At 46.0% G+C, this 18,071-nt stretch overlaps 1 protein-coding gene across 3 annotated transcripts in view; it reads left to right on the forward strand.

The window, feature by feature from the left end:
- LNX1 (ligand of numb-protein X 1) overlaps window positions 1-18,071 on the forward strand; it is a 148,804-nt gene that overhangs the window by 116,205 nt on the left and 14,528 nt on the right. For all 3 annotated transcript variants that reach the window (XM_024573910.4, XM_053923561.2, XM_024573911.4), the window contains 4 exons: window positions 1,009-1,250; window positions 1,758-1,910; window positions 5,987-6,189; window positions 8,394-8,765. In XM_024573910.4, the coding sequence (XP_024429678.2) occupies window positions 1,009-1,250; window positions 1,758-1,910; window positions 5,987-6,189; window positions 8,394-8,765 (970 nt within the window). The remainder of the gene's footprint in view (window positions 1-1,008; window positions 1,251-1,757; window positions 1,911-5,986; window positions 6,190-8,393; window positions 8,766-18,071) is intronic.

The raw sequence follows: 18,071 nt of genomic DNA on the forward strand, positions 1-18,071 counted from the left end.
TTTGTGTAATTGGTGATAAATATGTACATAGATGAACTAGCACATCCATTACATGCAATGGCCACTTCTTAAAGGGGCTCACGCATATCACTTCTGCCCCCACGATGACTGCAGAAGCGGGTGTGGCTATCTGTGGCTCCTCCTCTCCATAGTGCAATGCGATAGTTGAGTCACCACCATTTTCTGACCAAAACCCTACCCAAGAGCTGAAATGACTTGCCCAGTGGCACATGGAAGTACATTGAAAGCAAAATATAGATCTGGATCAACTCAAATCTTGGTCTCCTGGCCCTTGAGCCTGTGGTTTAACATGGACGGTAAATGGGTATAGACAATTATGGTGTTTTTTCTTTAACACTGTGGGTGTTGTTTTACTCTCCCAATGTTAGAAGACATGACAATGAATGAAATTTTTCAGTGTGTGGGAGCCCCCACCCCTCATGCCGGCCAGTCTGAGACCAGTCCAGATGTAGAGAAGGAGCTAGCAAGGCTGCCTCTCAGGAATAGTGATGCTGAGTAAATTCCTGTGGATTTGTGGGGACAGTGACTCTGTTTCCATGGACAGTTAGGTATGGAATCTGGGGGGAGCTTTGGGTTTATGTTTGGTGCTTTCGGAGCTAAACCCAAAAGAGAGGACTGAGAATGTGACTGAGTGCTTTCGTGGTCAGAATAAACACCAACAAGAAGGAATTAATTACCAAGTCCAAATAGTGGAAGGTGACCAGCCTCAAGCCCTAGTCTCTTAGATATGATACAACATCCACAAATTTGCACTTCAGTGTAGAGATTGCTTAAAGACAATGCAATAAGCATCTTTCAAAACTTTTTCTCAAATGATTAATTCATTTGGTTGGCAAGTGTATACTGAGTATGTACAAGACAAAGGGGAGGTGGGTCTAGGGATGAGCAAGTCAAGCTCTGAGAAGAGCACGCATGTCTGTGTAAAGGGGCCGGTTGAATAATGAGCAGAGCTGGAGCCATTTCTCACGGGCTCTGGTCCTGTTACAGCTGTAAAGGTGCCTCGCACTATGGCCTGACCAAAGACAGGAAGAGGCGTCCTCAAGACGGCTGTCCAGACAGCTGTGCAAGCCTCCCAGCTACACCGCTCTTCCCAGAGGTTTCTGCAGCTGCCACCATCGCCTTAATGACCGACGAGCCTGGCCTGGACAACCCTGCCTACATGTCCACGGCAGAGGATGGTCAGCCAGCACACAGTCCATCGGACTTCGGCCGGAGCAACCGAACCAGGGGTGAGGCGAATGGGGAGTTGTCCAGGAATGGGGCTCCTTGTCTTGGGATGGCCCTCTGTGGGATATTCACTGTGGAAAGTTCTTGAAATATTTTTTTAAGGAGAAATCATTCTGGTAGTTTTGGCAGCAATTCGATGTCCAATTCTCCAAAGTGAAATGAAACTGCAGGTACTTCTGATCATTAAAAATATGGGTAGTCTGAGTTGGTGACAAGGGTTGAAGCCAGACCTAGTGATTCATCACCCCCCAGTGTCGGGACCACCCATCGACACTGCTGAGGAAAGGCACTGTTGCATTCAGTCTCATCCAGGGAAAAAGAAAATCAGACTTTTAAACAAGCCATACAGTTTCAATGTGGTGAACTTAGAAAATATACCTAAGCAAATCTATCAACCTACCCCTAGCAGAATCACCGTGCGTGTTTTACTGTATGATCCCTCACCAGGTGTGCACATAAAAGAGGATTTCTGTGACTTGTAGCGACTGTTCCTTCTCTCTGTTCCTCAGCACGGCCCTTTGAGCGATCCTCTGTTAGAAGCAGATCGTTTAAAAAGATAAATCGAGCTTTGAGTGTTCTTCGAAGGACAAAGAGTGGAACTGCAGTTGCCAACCAAGCTGACCAGGGCCGAGGAAATTCTGAAAACACCACTTCCCCTGAAGGTAAGTGAACTCCCCGCGGGCTGGGCTGGGCTGGTCTCCCCGAACGACTCCAGGCACGGTGACAACCTGAGCCCCGCTCACTTTCTGTGGCAACTCTCTTCCCAGGGATACAAAATATTTCTTACCTTGACTAGCCTACTTGTCACATAAGTCACTGCAAGCAAAAATTATTGCTCTCTTTTTACATAGGTTGAGGGAGAATGTGTTAGAACCCTTACCTTCAGGTACTCGCTTCATACATACAAAGAATAATTATAGTTAATAAGTGAAAAGCAGTTAGAACAGTGCCTGGCCCAGCGTACATGCTGTGCAACTACTTGTCCGCATTACCGCGATGTATGTATGTACGATACACGGTTCTGAGTGTTCCCTCGCATTAACTCCTGTAATCCATACGACCACCCCGTGAAGTAGCTGTTTCACACATGGGAAACGGAGGCACGGGGAGCCTCCTTAGTTTGCCTTGGTGTACCTTGCTATATGCTGAACCCAGGTAACGTGGCTCTAGAATCCATGCAAAGTTGTTACTGGATCTTAAATTCTCTGAGCTTTCCCTAGTATAAATGGAGCTGAAGAAATGCTGTCCTCGCGCCTCCTTTTAATTTTATGTTAGAACTTTAGGGCAGGAATTATAATGGCTTAAAAAATTGAGCTTTTTCTTTGTGCTAGGTAGTGTTCTAAGTCACTTAGACATCGCAACAACACTATGGGATCATGCACAGTTTACAGATAGGGAAGCAGACCCAGAGACCTTAGGTTACCAGCCCAAAGTCACCCAGCTAGAAAAGGGCACACCTAGGGTTTTAAATCAGGTCCTCCAGCTCCAGAATCCACTCCCTAACTATTGCCTAAGTACCCTTTTCTCCTGGGGGTTTGTAGGTATAGCCCGAACCACTGTTCTTAGCATGCCTTCAGAGAATTTATAAGCAATCTTATAAGACCCCTTGCTCACTTATCACCTCCCACCCTATACACACACTGCTTGTTTCATTATTCTGAACTTATTATCACAGTCCTGTAAATACTGTCTTATGCCCACTTCCATGCTGTTGTACAGCCTGCACTCCCACTCTCCTTCCTCTGGCATTCTAATGCCTCCTTCCAGCATAGGCTTCGCCTCTTCCTTGAAGCCCTCCTTGATTCCCTCAGTCCCCATTCCTTTGTGTTCTTAAAGCACCTGGGTCTCTATGATAGCAATGATCACCTTTCATTGTAAATGAACCTGTAAGGGCAAAGGTTCTCCTTCTGAGCCCTTGTGTTCTCAAAGCCTAACACAGTGTCCAGTGTATAACAGCTTTCGCGGAATGTTTGCGCAATGAGTAGGCGAAACGGTTAGAACTTCCTTTCTGCCAGTCTTCCTTTCTTATTCAAGGCTCTTTAATTACACTCTATATAAAGTAGTCTCCTGCATGAATAAGGTTTATTTGCATGTGTATTACAGAAACATTTTTCATAAGAGATTAGTATGTTTACGGCACAAACCAAGGCCCAGTGATTTTTATATGAAGATGATAAAATCCAGGTCCTGGCTTCAAGAGGTTCATTTCCGACTAGAGGAAAACAGAAGGCCATGAAAGCTTGTGTGTGGAATTACTGCAGAACTGGAGATGCGTTTCGGAAAGACAAAGGGGGCAGCCGTGTCATGTGTGCAGGGGCCTTCGAGGGGCAAGAATGGACTTCCTTAGATGCTCCGGAAAGCCATTTCTGTGGGATAGGATGCGGCACTAAGACCCAGTGCGGCTGGTAGTGGTATCTGGTGAACTCTCGTGGTGCAGTTTGTCCACACTTCCTATGTCAGTAAGGAGACTGGCCCTGCTACTTATCAGCTGCATCACCGGGTTATTTAACTTTAGGCTTCAGTATTTCGTCTTCTAAAAAAAGAGCAATGATAATCATTATCTACTTCATAGGGTTCTTAGGACAAAATAAATATATATATATATAAACCAAAAACAAAAATAAAAACCTATGCATGCCAATTGCTTAGCTCAGTGCCCAGCATATGATAAACTCTTAGCAAATAACATTATATCCTTTAGTCCTTGAGTGAAGACAGAATGTTGAACAATTTTGTTTTCTAGACTAACACAGATTGGCAGTTTAAAAATTACTGTAACACTTTCAGGTCACTAGGTTCTCACTGATGTGGCTGTAATTCACGTCCTTTACAAGTGTGGTCGGGTCTGTCCACTCAGACTGTCGAATCACACGTCCTTGGGTGGTTTAGGTTGGGAGTATGGTTTTTGTAAATCTGCTGGGAAGGAGGGGAGGGAGGAAAGAAAGAAAATCAGCAACTTTGATTATTTCCAAATCTTTCTTTGCTCAAAATAATTTTTAAAATTTCTATTCCCTTTTCACCAAACCTGTTCCAGCAAATGCCAATGGGATGTGCTACTTCACGTCATCACAGTAGTTGAACATTAATTGGACTCAGTCGCCCCAGTGCTGTTAGCACCAGGAACTGGCTGAGTAAGATGGCTGCCCACAGCCTCACAGCAAAGCCAGTCACTTACTTTAAATTCCATCCCAGTGGAGAGGAAGGACCCACATTTAGAATGTCTCTGGCTTCCTCTGGCTGCTAAAGTGCTGTGTTTATCATGTTGTACAATACTTAAAAATCATTTTAATTCTTTCTGTATTGTTCCTGGAGAGTTGAGTGCACATTAGTGAATTCATTGTTCATTAGGGGAAATGGACTAAGGTCATGTGTTTTGATGATACTCACAAAGAGTGTATTATGCAGAACCAGGCGTACGGTGTTGATTGTCCCAGATGACATAATTAAGGGAGAATCTTGGGCAGTTGTCAGCAGCTACAGGAGACAGAAGCATCTCTGCCCTCCTCCAAGCAACCCGGGAAGAATGCTTCATCCACCAAACGGGGTGTAGCTGAGCTGACATTTGATGGTGTCCCCTCTGTACACCTCCATTCAAACCCAGGTGAACAGTGCCAGTTGGTGCTGCTGGCTTATAGATCTGTAGGGCAAGTCCCTTGTGGGACTGTTATCTCCTGGTTGTGAACCCCTGGCTCCAGAGAAACGTGAGAGAGGTGACACAAAGGCTGGTCATCTGGAGCCCTGGGTTCTGACCTCGCTCCAATGGCCACCGACTTTGTGACCTTCAGCCAATTACATCCCTTCCCCTCTCTGAGCTCAAATGTCCTCATTTCTAAGACCAAGGTTTCCTTGCTTTCAAGCTGCACAAGGACTGGAGCAGGTCTGTGTGAGCAAGTGGGGTGGGAAATAGGAGTCCTCAGTTAAAAGAGAAAGTTTGAAATGCCAGCCTCAGTGATCTCTGAGTCTCCTCCTAGCTCTGCATTATGGGTAGTGATTCTAGCAGATCAGGGGCAAACCTCTTAAAGCCACCAACCAAGCCTGGGGCTCTTCCCTTGATCACGAACCAGGCTGTTTGATTGACTTTTCTTATGGACAAAAGTATCTGATAGAGAGAGGACTGGTGAGTTCCTAAGCCTGAAAAGCAGGGACTCTGATGAAGAAATCTTCAAAACGATCTGAGAGGTCCGAAGAGCGGGTTTGTTCTCGTGTTCCTTGTTAAGTAAGCAATGACACTGCAGCGCATTCGTAAAGATGGGTCCGTCACTCATTCATTCATGCCTGTTCACCCAAACATCGGCTGAAGTCTCCTGTGTGCAGAGGTTTGTGTACAGAGCCCCAGAAGCTCCAGAAATCATGTCCTCAAGGATCCCAGAGTTCAATGGGAGCTATAAGAAATGGGCATGAACAATAATAGAAGGTTGAATGTCATGAGAAATAAGGAGAAAGTTTTATGGGAAATGGGATCTTCAGAGAGAGCAGGGAATGAGGGAATCAGGGCAGAGTTTAATTGGAAGGAATCATTTCATGCAGGCCTTGAAGGAGAAATTGGGTTTAGGCCTAGAATAAAAAACACTCCAGGCAAAGACACTTATGCTGGCATGGAGGAAGACAAACAGAAAACAGGTATGAGGAACGATGCATAGTTTAGTTTGGCTGAAACCCAAGTTTGGCAAGAAGAGGAGTGGTTGGAAATGTCCACCGGGTGGGCGTCTTAAGTAAATACTGTCTTTGTCCATTTTAGTCTTTCCGAGGTTGTATCACCTGATTCCAGATGGTGAAATTACCAGCATCAAGATTAACCGAGTGGATCCCAGTGAAAGCCTCTCCATTAGGCTTGTGGGAGGTAGCGAGACCCCACTGGTTCACATCATCATCCAACACATCTATCATGATGGAGTGATTGCCAGAGATGGCCGGCTACTGCCAGGGGACATCATATTAAAGGTAGGGGCCACAGCTGTGAGGCCATTAAGAAAGTCTTAATAAAAATCACTGCAGATCAATTAACTGGATAAATGGATGGGTGGATGGGTGGATGGGTGGGTGGGTAGGTGGGTGGGTGGGTGGATGGATGGGTGAGAAACTTCCTGTGGAGCAGTTACTTTCCATAGTTACTATGTTGATATGCTCCTAACATGAGAGTTGTAATTTAATTGAGATGTCTTTGTCCCTCTGTGACTTTCTCATTCTTCCACTCTCCTTTTGCTCTGTATATAAATATTTCTATCTCTATCGTTTTGTCTGTCTTCCCCTCCTTCCTCTTTCTTCTCCTCTCTAGCTTCTTCTGTCTCCTCCCTTCCCTTCCTCTAACTCCCCACTCTTCCTTCTGCTCCTCCCCTCTCCTCCTTTCTACTCCTTCCTCCCACTTTAACAATAACACAAAGTAATGTAAAACTGAAGCGTATACCTTCTGAAATTGTTTTTATAGTAGATTAACGGAACACTTTATATTTTATCTAATCACTCGCATTCATTCATGCACAGCTCTAAAGTAAATTTCCTGTAACTTAATGGCCCTCCTGGGAAAAAAAAGTTCTCCCTAAGTTACTCTGCCAACCCACAGACATTCCAGGGAGACAGGTGGTGGAACAGAATGCTTTGGGCATTGCTATCCTCTGAGGCTCGGTTGAGGGGAAGGACATTAGGGAGGGATTTTCAGAAGAAGAGAAAGGATAAAGGAAGAGTTGCTTATCAGACAGAAGTCAAGCATGTGCTAAAAATGACAAGAAACTTCTCCCTTGTCATATATTTCCTGTCTGATACTCAAATGACAGTTTCATCCCACCCCTTCTAGGTTGCTGAGAGGCCAGCTTCTGACACATCATGAGCAGTTTCTTTGGCAAGAAGTTCTTGTTCTTTGGAATAAGAAAAAATTTAAAGCACTTATCGTAGAAACACTAAAATTCCCAATGGCCCTCGTGGGTGGAGTACAAGGCTGGGCCCATCAACCCCAAGGGACAGTCGGCGATGCAACTGACGACACTCCGCTTGGCGTCCTCCCAGTTCTAGTGGAAACTGCGCTGCCTGGGAGGGTTGTATAACAAAACAGTTTGATTCTTATGGCTTTCAACTGGCGCTTGCAGGCAAAAGGGCTGCCAGGACCATTTAGCAGATGACCCTGATCTTTGCTTGGCCTGGACGTGATGGGGGAAACCAGGCACAGGATAAGGTGACCCAGCAGAGCCAGGTCTCTAAGGTCACCCATGCTTGGACAAACGTGGTGAGCCTCGTCCATGCAGGAAGGGGGCTGCCCTCCATCCCTGGAGACACAGCAAAGAACCTGCAATCGTGCGCTGCAAGAAGGCCTTTTAGAATCTCACTGCAAAGCTCCTCTAACAATTGGCTGCAAGTATGAGAAATGTTACCAAACCATAGGAATTCAAGAAGGTTGTTTCTCTTCTGTGAGGCCTCCCTCCACAAGCACAGAGCACGGGGCTGCTGTGCAATTGTTTTCTTCCGGAACAGTGACTACCACTAGCGGCGTGGGGCCGGGCCTGCTTAGCCAGGGTAATTAAAACCAGAAAGCCCCATGCGGCATTGTTCTGCAGATCTTTAATGAGGCACAAATGAGAGGGCTGAGCTTGAGGACATTTAAGTAGCATCATAAAGTGATCCAGCCTTTCAATAAAAGAGCCTAGAATCTTCTATTTACATCAGTTTGTTTGAAACTGCAGAGATTTTTTTTTCTTTTGTTGAGAACATGGGCAAAAACCTTGGAAACCTGACTCTCTCCCTCCTCCCTCTCTCTGTTCTCTGTCTCTCTCTCTGTCACGTCAGTTTAAACTGAACAGCAGTTTACTGTTACCATTTGAGCTCAGTGGAAAATTTTCTATTCTTTTTTGACTTTTTCTGCTTTTGATTCCCTTTTCTCCCTTTACCCCAACTGAAAGACTTTGGTAAGAGAAGTGAGAGTTGGGATTGTGTAAGTAAATGTGCAGACCTGTGTAAGGACCAGGTGGAACCTGAAAGGGGGGTCCAGGTGGCACCCATGGCAGGGTGGGAAGTAACATTGGATGATGCGGATATTTGGACACAGGATAAGGTGATGGGACAGAGCCGCTTTGTGGAATGGCCCTGGTGACTCTATGGTCCTGGGCCTCCTGGGAAAGGTCTCAGGTGGAGCTGACAGCTGGGTCCTTCCCCCCCAGGTTAATGGGATGGACATCAGCAACGTACCTCACAACTACGCCCTGCGCCTCCTGCGGCGGCCCTGCCGGGTGCTGTGGCTGACTGTGCTGCGTGAGCAGAAGCTCCGAAGCAGGAACAATGGACAGGCGCTAGACACCTGTGGACCCCGGGATGACAGTTTCCATGTGATTCTCAACAAAAGCAGCCCCGAGGAGCAGCTTGGGATAAAACTGGTGCGCAAGGTGGACGAACCTGGGGTGTTCATTTTCAATGTGTTGGATGGTGGTGTGGCGGACCGACACGGTCAGCTGGAGGAGAACGATCGTGTGTTAGCCATCAACGGACATGACCTTAGATACGGCAGCCCAGAAAGCGCAGCTCATCTGATCCAGGTGGGTCACAGGTCTTTTCTAGATCCTGGTCAGAAACCCGCAGCGTGAGCAGGAATGCCCCTCCCCCTGACCATCTGCCCCGTTACTGCCAATGTGACTACAGTGCCTCCCATTTGAGGGGTCGAAATTTGAGGGCCAGGTAGGAGTGTTAATCAAGCAAATGGTGTGTCTTGGGGTTGTGGACAGGCCTTAGGCTTTGCCAGCCATCCAATCTGATACCAGTTAAGATCACTCAAGGTCATCAGGGTTATGTCATCCCTGTACCCAGTATATTGGTTGCAGACCCAGGGGTTGGTCACTCAAATATGTGCTGGACACATTCAAGTCATCCCATTGTGCTAAGAGCCCTAAGAAGCTGCACCACTCACCCTCCAGGGATTCTGTGGCCAGAGACCGGCATAGGATTGGCTAAGGCTAAGCCCCATCTCTATGGCTACATCCAGACCCCTGGAAAGCCCACAGAAACTCAAGTATGAACTTAGGAGGAAGTCCGCTAGTAAGAGAGATATATAAATTATTGATCATTCAGGCGAATAGAGTTCCCAGTAGCGAGACATTGGTTCACACTAATTCACTGTCCAGCCAGTGTGATGTCATCAAACCCCAGCGTGTATCTTGTTGACTTCGGCTGCATAATGATGAGGTTTTCAAATGTTCGCTGAACTGCCAGCTTTATTCTTAGAGGAACAGGCTTCGTTCTGGGTTTTTGCACTCTAACCCTTTCATTCACTTCATTTAGTCAATGTGTATTAAGTTTTTGCTGCTCCACTAGCCCTGCATTAGGTGCAGAGAAGAGAGAGATGGTGGCTCTCAGGCTGTTCTCCCAAAGGAGCCCACAGTCTCCTAGGGGAGATGGGCTTTTTCTGAATGACTGCTTTATGCTGTGATAGTCCTGTACCGGAGACGTTAAGCACTGTGCTGGTACAGGTGAAGGAGAGATTTTTGTTTAGATGGGCCTAGGAATTCTGCAGAGTAAGATCTTCAACTGGGCCGTTGAGGTATCAGAAATTCTCTAGGTGGAGGAGGCAGGGAGGATCATTGTAAGGAGATACAACACAAAAGAACATTTCCCTAAAAGCCCATTAGAGAAATGGTTAGTGCCTGGAGTGTCTTAAGTAGTATTTGCAGGTACCCGGCCAGTCCTATCAGCTTCCACGTAGCGACAGAAGTGGCTTTGGGAACAGTGAGTCAGCGTCAGTATTAGACTGAACCTTGTCCCAGGTTCCGTGGAGGGTGGCAGTCAGGACATAGGGCTGGCTCCCAAGGACTCGATTATCTAAGTTCTACTAAATCTCCCCACCCTCAGGTTCTAGCCAAGGAGTTCTTCTAGGGGTTGGCGATGCTTTTTAATATTCTGCAGGTCTCACCACTCTTCTTTAAAGAGAATCAAACAGTGAAAGATACTGTCATGTTAAGTGTAGACAGCATGAGGCAGGGGACAGGAGGACTCCCCTGCTTGCTCCATCTGCCAGAATAAGAAGGACATGTTGTGCCTTTGCCCCTGAACTGTCCCTCTTGGTGGTGTCCCGATTCCAAGCTGATTCTCGGCCTGATGGATCTTCCCAACAGGCATGCGAGTCATGCAGGTAGAGAACAAAAGCAGTCACAGGGGTGTTTCCCTTCTGGAGTTTATGCCATCTATTCCCAGGTTCGTATGTGCAGCCCCAGCTTCTCCTCTGAACACCACACCTCATACCCAGCTGCCCACTTGGTGTCTCCACAGGGACATCTAAACGGCATCCAAAATGTAACGTCCAAAACTGCACCCTTGGCTTCCTTCCACTCCGCCCCTTGTCAAACCTGCTCTGCCCTCAGTCTTTCCCAGTCTCCAAAAACAGCACCACCACTTGCCCAGTTACTTGGGCCAAAAAGAATCTTCACTCTTTTCAGCATCCCCTCCCATAATCCATTCATTTCTCACCACCTCCATGGCTTCTATTAGCCCAGCCGCCATCAACTCTGGTCTGGGCCACCCTGGAGCCTCTTAACCAGTCTCCCTGCTTCCACACTCAGTCCTCTGCCTCTGCCCATCATGCAGCAGTTAGAATGACCATGTTACAAACTCAGGGCCAAAATATCCCTCTCTTACACTCAGCTCTCTGTTGCTTCCAAGTCACTTAGATTAAAGATCCCCAAACCTAGCACTGCCCTGCAGAGCCATACATCAATGTCTCCAACTTCACTTCCTAAGCAAAGGGGTGAATTCCTAGTATTCTCCCCACCCTGCCCGGCTTACCCAGCTCAGTCACACTGCTTCTTGCTGCTCCTCCAACGTTTCAAGAGCTTCTTCACCTCAGGGCTGATGTTCTCGCGGTCCCTCTGACTGGAAGACTTTCCAACTACCTGGTAAATCACTCCCACCCTTCATTCAGGTCTCTTCTCAAACATCACCTCTCACAGTCCCACTTACAATGGCATCTGCTACTCCTAGCTCTATATTCTCTGATCTGCTTAATTTTTTCTGTTAACTAATTATTATGACCTGCCAATTTAGTAGAGCATGATTTATCAAGCAGTCAGAGAGATGTCTGGCAATAGTAGACAATACGTATTTGTTGAGTGACGAAATTGAGTCAAATTATAAAACATGTAAATATAGATAAAACATAATTTACACATTCCATCTCATAGGAAATTTTTGTCAAACCATTTACCAAAGAACAAGCGTGAAATCTATTTTTACATACTATTTTCCCTCAAGGTAACATCTCCATTTTTGTCCGCTTGAGTGTGTTCCGTTATCACTGGCTGAGCACCTTCTGTGTGCCGCGTAGTGGGAGGTACGATGAGGAACAAGACTGACACAGGTCCTGGCCTCGGAGAGCTTGGAATACATTCCAGTCTCTGATCTCAAACGCAGTCAGGCCAGCCTTTGGCAGATGGTTCTTGCCTGTGTGTGCTAATCCCGGGGGAGACAGAACATAGGCAATGTTTATGAAAACATCGACCCACGAAAAAGGAAGCGTCCTTGCTGTCTTTCTTCTTGAAGAAACTTCATTCTAAGCATGATTTTTGTTTCTCTTTAAAAATGAGACCTGTAGGTGTTATCAGTTTTTTGTGGGCTCCCCTTGTTAACGCCCCCTGCAGGTCAACGAGTGCAACTTGCATCCATTCTAGAGATGCCTGCCAACTATACATAACAAGAGGCAAAACAAAAGCTCCCTTACTCCAGTCATTTGGAACGATTTGGCTTTCTGCATGATTCCATATGGCATGCTACTTTTGTAGATTAGTAACAGAAGAGGAAAACACATTTTTTTCCCTGAAAAAGTTCATTTACGAAATCTTGCCCAAGAGTGGGACTTCCTAAAAGATTCTTCTGCTTACTAAACAAAGCCAACGTGCTTTATAAGCAGGGGAGGAGAAATTTCTTAAATGCTGGGCAAAGCTAGTTGGAAAATGAATAGAAAAAAATAGAGGGCTGGGAAAACCCAGTTAAGCAGTCTCAAGGGTGGGTTTCATTTACGTGATACTCGTAACACACACCAGGCTGGGGGCATCAAACTAAATGTGCCTCAAGGGTTAAAACTCCAGTTGCCAACCAGCCCTTGGCTGCCTTACCCCGGACCTACTCCCTGAATCATGCTGGCCTCAGAAAGAAACCCCCGGAGCACATGTCCTTCGGCCGAGTTTCCCCCGCAGCACCGCACATGCTGCCTCTCTCGACATTATTTCAGGGAAAAGTTATTGCAGAGAAGCCACAACTGTTTTAAACCTGACCAGCTTTACATGTGTGGAGTCCTAACCTCAGCTTACTCAGCAGCAGCCTGGGTGCCAGACCCCAGAATTAGACAGGAGCTCCAACTATAGGGCAGTAGACTTACTTCAAACTTAGTACAACTTGATTTGTCTCCTTGTCAATTTAAGCTCTTTGAGCGCCATGGCTGGAATAACTGTGGAAGAGACAGCTTTGTGGAGCTGTCTGGCGGCCCACCTAAAATGGGAGAGCAACGAAATGTGGACCAAAGATCTGAGACCCTAGAGACAGAAAACCACTTGCACGTCTAAAACCGTGGCGACTCAGTGCACATCTACCCCATCAAGAATCAGTGTGAGAATGATTGCCCCTGAGAGTTATACCTATTTTGAGATGCTCTCATCTATCTGTAATGCTGGATCAGCGAGTTCATATTTATTTAGGAATTCAAATATATACATTTAATAAATGAAGAAAGCAATTATGGATTTCATATTTGAATACCCTCCTTGTGCCTTATTTTCCCTAGGCAACTTCTAGGTTTCATGCAGAAGCTAAAAAAATCCAAAGCCAGTTGTAGAGGTAGCGGTAAGATGGGTCTTCATTAATACTGACAGACGAGTGATTTTTTTCTCCTTTTGCATGAATAAATATTTATATGAAAAGTCATTTCTTCACAGAACAACTGACAACCAGGCTCTTCAAATTTTTAAACAGAATGGGACTGGCACTTAGAAAGCAAATAATGGATGACTCAAGTCACCCACTTTGTTCTAAACACGTAAACACGTCACTCTGGCTCGTGAGCTGCACTGCATAACTGGGAAAAAAGGCAACGTTTTTGTTCCCTGGAGCCAGAAAGAATTGTCATTGCCAGGGCCATGAGGTGACTGACCTGGTGCTTTTTACAGATCCGCACAGCTAATGTAGGATAGGATCAAATCCCTATTGAAACAATGTTATTTAACATGGAGTTGTAGTAAGTTTAGTGCTCATAGGATAACACAGATTTAAAAACATTCTTCTGAGCCGAGTTCTTACAGTCCCGGTGATTTTCACGTAGAGCTCCAAGTTTCGTGCATTCGTGATAAAGCCGTGCAGCTTAGAATCTCCTGGGTGGGGATTATCGCAGCTACACAATGTTAGAGAATTTGAAACTTCACTGCCTTTCTCTAACCTGTGTGTCACCCACACACATGACGTTCTGACCATGGAAGAGAATTGATCACGAGAGTAACTTCTACATACCATGAAAGAAAAGTTGTTGGAGGCACATGGAAGCGTTGGGTCGTTCTGCTGACTCAGTGATCAGCAGACTCAGGGACTCAAGAACTAAATTCTAATTTTGACCTTGTCACTGACATCTGTATGACCCTGTATATGTCATACCACCAGCATCAATTTCTTAGTCCCTAGAAGATACGTGCTTTTGCGAATGCAAGGATGAACATGAAGCTAGAATACAGCGGGGGAAATTGCTATGTCAAGTCTCCTGTTCTACCCTGGACAAATCCTAAGGTTTCTATTCACCTCTTCTCCTCAGGGCCCCCTTAATTTCCTTTTTCCTTGGCCAGGCTACTTGCTCTTAGCTCACTAGACTAGCTGCTGCCTCTCCAGCAGAAGATACTCACAAAGTCTTTTTAAAATGTGCCTGGCACTGTGCTAGGTGCGAACATTTCAATGACGACACATGGACACACGCCAGGTTTGCTTTCATGGGGCTCCTTTTATAGAGGGAGTGTCCACTCATGGCGCACCGTTAGCTCATTCTGCATTACGTTTCTGGTGCCCCCCACCCCCGGGTGTTGGTGAGGGGTACTTTTGTTTCTCCAAAGTTCTCTTGCTCACTGGAAGGAGGGTTAGGGCAAGGACTTTATTTCCTAGCTCACTGTGTAGTTCCATTTTCAGTCTGTAGCCCTGTTCTGATGCCTCCTGCCATCCGCATTGCCATGGAGGGTCTGTGTGCCATACATGACCTCAGAGCGGGCTGCAGTGCTGCTGTGCAGTGGAGTTCTGGGGTCCTCACCGTCACCTTTCAATTGGTCGGCAGTGATGAAGACATGTCTCTGGAGGTCTTGGCTTCAGGGAACGCAGAGACCACCCCCTGTGCGCATGTGCAATGGCAAAATGGGAACTCCATCAGCGAGGGCCTGGGCGCAGCTGGTTCACCAGCAAAAAAGCCCCTGCTCTGCGCTGACCAGAATAAGAACTCGTTTTCTGGGTCCAGTTCTGTTGTGTGGGCACACACACACATACACACACACATGGTTATTAGAGTGCGTCCAGAGTGTACCATGTTCTTGAGATGACTTGAAATTATGTTAAATATTGGAGAAATAGGAATATTTGACCTGGAAAGGAGAAGAGCTAAGGGAGGGCAATGAGAGCTATCTTCAAATAGAGTCGTCACATGGAAATTGGTTTTGGGCTCCCCTAGAGGACATGACTAGAACCAATGGGCAAGCAAGAAAATGGCAAATTTCAGCTCCGCCTGAGGACAGACTTTCTAATTAGTGCTCTCTAAAAATGGCCCGGACTGCCATGGGACACAGTGAGATCCTAGAGCGTGAGCTGGGGACAACATGGGGATTTGTAGGGGAACTGAAGCATGGGCTACAGAGATGATGTTGGATTAGATGATGTCTGACATCTCTTCCACATCTGTGACTTTCTAACTTCATGGAACCCATTTTCCACAGTTCCCCGGGGCCTTGTGAGCGCAGGATGGGTGCGCTGAGAAGGGTCCTTGAGCAGTTGCTGGAAGGGATGCTAACGTCGGGCAAACCATTCTTACATGTATATATTGAAAATCAGCTACAGCTCGCTCTGGGAGCCTTGGAAGAGAAAACAGAGGGGTACGCAGATGCAGAATGAATTTGTTTTTTTTAAAGAAATAGTCATTAAAACCTCTGGTGTTAAGGATGAAATGCTAAGCAGAGACAAACTCTGTATACAGCTTACAGTATTAGAAATCCAACTATACCTCTCACTATAACAAGGGAGCCACCCAGTCAAGCACGGGTCTCCTGTGGGGCTGTCCTGTGTCATAGAGGGAGCTGTGTGTGGTTCCCCCGCTCTGAGCAGCCTGAGCTCCAGGCCCAACAGTCAGTTTCAAATTTTCCTCTTCCAGATGTTTCTGTAGAGAAACCCTCGGGCACTGGGGGTTGATGGTGGAGAAGTGAATGTGGTGACTCTTAACTTGAAACTTTATAAAGCTAACACAAAAAAACACAGTGAGTGAACCCACGTACACTGTGTACAGTTTACCCAACATCTATTCAAACATATGCACATGTATTTTTAAAAGCAGCAAATGCTATAAACCAGTTGGTTTAACTCCAGTCTCCCTTTACAAGGCTAGGGGAGAAACTTACACCTTGAAGTACAGGTACTCTGTCCACAGTTGCTCTGCCTTTATCCACGGCTGACCCTCTCAGCCACCTCCTGGACACGTGTCCTACCAGGCTGGTGGAAAGGCCCCCCTGTTCAGTAACTGGCTCTGCAGGACTCCTGTCCTGGTTCCTTGTGCAGGAGCATCTTTGAGTTTCATCGTTCTGTTCTGTGAAGTTCCTGGTCCATGTTGCATCCTGAAACATGGAGTAGTCCTTACCAGCCATAGTGAATTTTGTAGGAAGAAGAGCCATTTCCGGGCTGAACAGGACGGAAAGATGCTCCCAGACTCCTCTTTCCAACTCTTAGAGATGGAATTTTATTATTTTACAACAGGCTAAGTACAAATGAGGCTCCCAGACTATGTATGGCTCCCTCCTATGGCCTCTGCTTACTACCACTAAATAGATACTATTGTCAGTTTTTAGTCAAATCTTAAACACTTTGAGAAAAACAGCCATTAAACAGAACAATAAAAAAAAAACAAGCTTTTTCCATTAGAAATGCTACTCAGTTTTAACCCTCCAGCTTTCTCTGAATATTAGGATTTTCCTTTTTTTTTTTTTTTTTTTTTTACATAGAAGTAATCAGTTCTGCCTCTGGAAATTCTAACGTGAGTTGCCCATATCTCTTTCATGGTGGCTGTTTCTGACTGCCCCTGAAGTAGGACAGGCTCCATGTGGGCAGCAGCCCTGTCCCCAAGGCAATTAGTGAAGTGCATGGCCCGGAGCAGGCATGCATCTGCTATGGGAACAGAATGGCTGCCAGCAAGCTCAGATCCACACAGGAGGACTTGGATGCCATTAGAATCCCTTCCCTTTAGCCCATAGAAAGGAGACAGGGAGCCCTGGCCAATGTGGCTCAGTTGGTTGGAGTGTCATCCTGTAAACCAAGGTCGTGGGTTCGATTCCCAGTCAGGGCAGATGTCTAGGTTGCGGGTTCAGTCCCTGGTTAGGGTGCGTACAAAAGTCAGCAGATCAATGTTTCTCTCTCCAGTCGATGTTTCTCTTTCCTTCTCTCTCCATCCCTTCCCTTCTCTCTGAAATCAATGAGCATGTCCTTGGGTGAGGATTAAAAAAAAAAAAAGGAAAGGAGAGAGGGAGTTTAATGCTTGGGCTCTTGGAAGAGAAAGGACTATACAGCACAGTGATTTGGCCATGCAGCTTGTAACCACTGTGTCCAGAGTTTGCCTAGAGCAAAACAGGATGTTGAAGGGAGAAAGGAGAGAAAACTTCAAGTGAAAAGGATCTGGCTCTCGCCTTGCCTGCTACTTGAGCTAGCCACAGTCGTTAAGCAGCCCTTTCATCCGCACTGCAACCCCCGAGAGCTGCAGGGGAAAAGCTGCCTCACCTCCACCTGTAGCGTGTTTGGCGTTCGAATGTTTATTTTTGGGGTTGGCCAAAATGTCCGTTTAGTTTTTAACATAAAATAAAAAACATTTTTAATTTTCACCAATAACTTTATTAATTTGGATATTTTGAGTATGTCAGCTACCTCTCGCATGGTAAAACATTGATTGTTCTCAATTAATGTCTCAATTTGATTGTTATCAACTTTGTCTGCCTGACTGTGGAGCATCGTCCAGTGAGAAATCTCCAGCAGAAAACTCCGCAAACCACTTTGACACGTTCGATCAGTCCCAGCACCGTCTCCATACACTGCACAAATCCTTTTTGCTTTTCAGTTGAGTTTTTACCTTTCTTGAAGTAGTGAAGTATAATACGCCAACAATGTTATGTATTTTCTTCCCTCTTCAGTATTAAAATAGTTACACAAAAACTCACCAATTTTGATTAGTTCTTTTACATGCACACTGATATGACAACTGTCACAATACAATCTAAAAAAATTGTTTTTGAATGAAAACTAAGAAAACTAAGCGCTGAGCAAGCCATCTTACAGAAAAGACCAAAGGAACTTTCCGGCCAACCCCGTACATGACAGGTCTGCCGCACCCATCTCCCTGGTGCGTTCCCTCCTTCATTCACTCTCTCCACCGTCTCCCCTCGCCCGTCTGCTCACACGCACTCCACATTCACAGCAGACTCACCTCTGTGGAAAGAAAAGATTGATACTGAGTGCTGCTTCTCTACACTCAATCCAGCTGTTCCTGAAAGTTGGAGCCAGGACGAACACATTAGCCCAAGTTCCACCTTCGACTTCAAAAGCTAGGAAAGAAAATGCATCAGATGGAGTCTCCCTGAGAGCAATTTATAAGG

The sequence above is a fragment of the Desmodus rotundus genome, chromosome 4, assembly GCF_022682495.2.
Source record: "Desmodus rotundus isolate HL8 chromosome 4, HLdesRot8A.1, whole genome shotgun sequence".
NCBI lineage: Eukaryota > Metazoa > Chordata > Mammalia > Chiroptera > Phyllostomidae > Desmodus > Desmodus rotundus.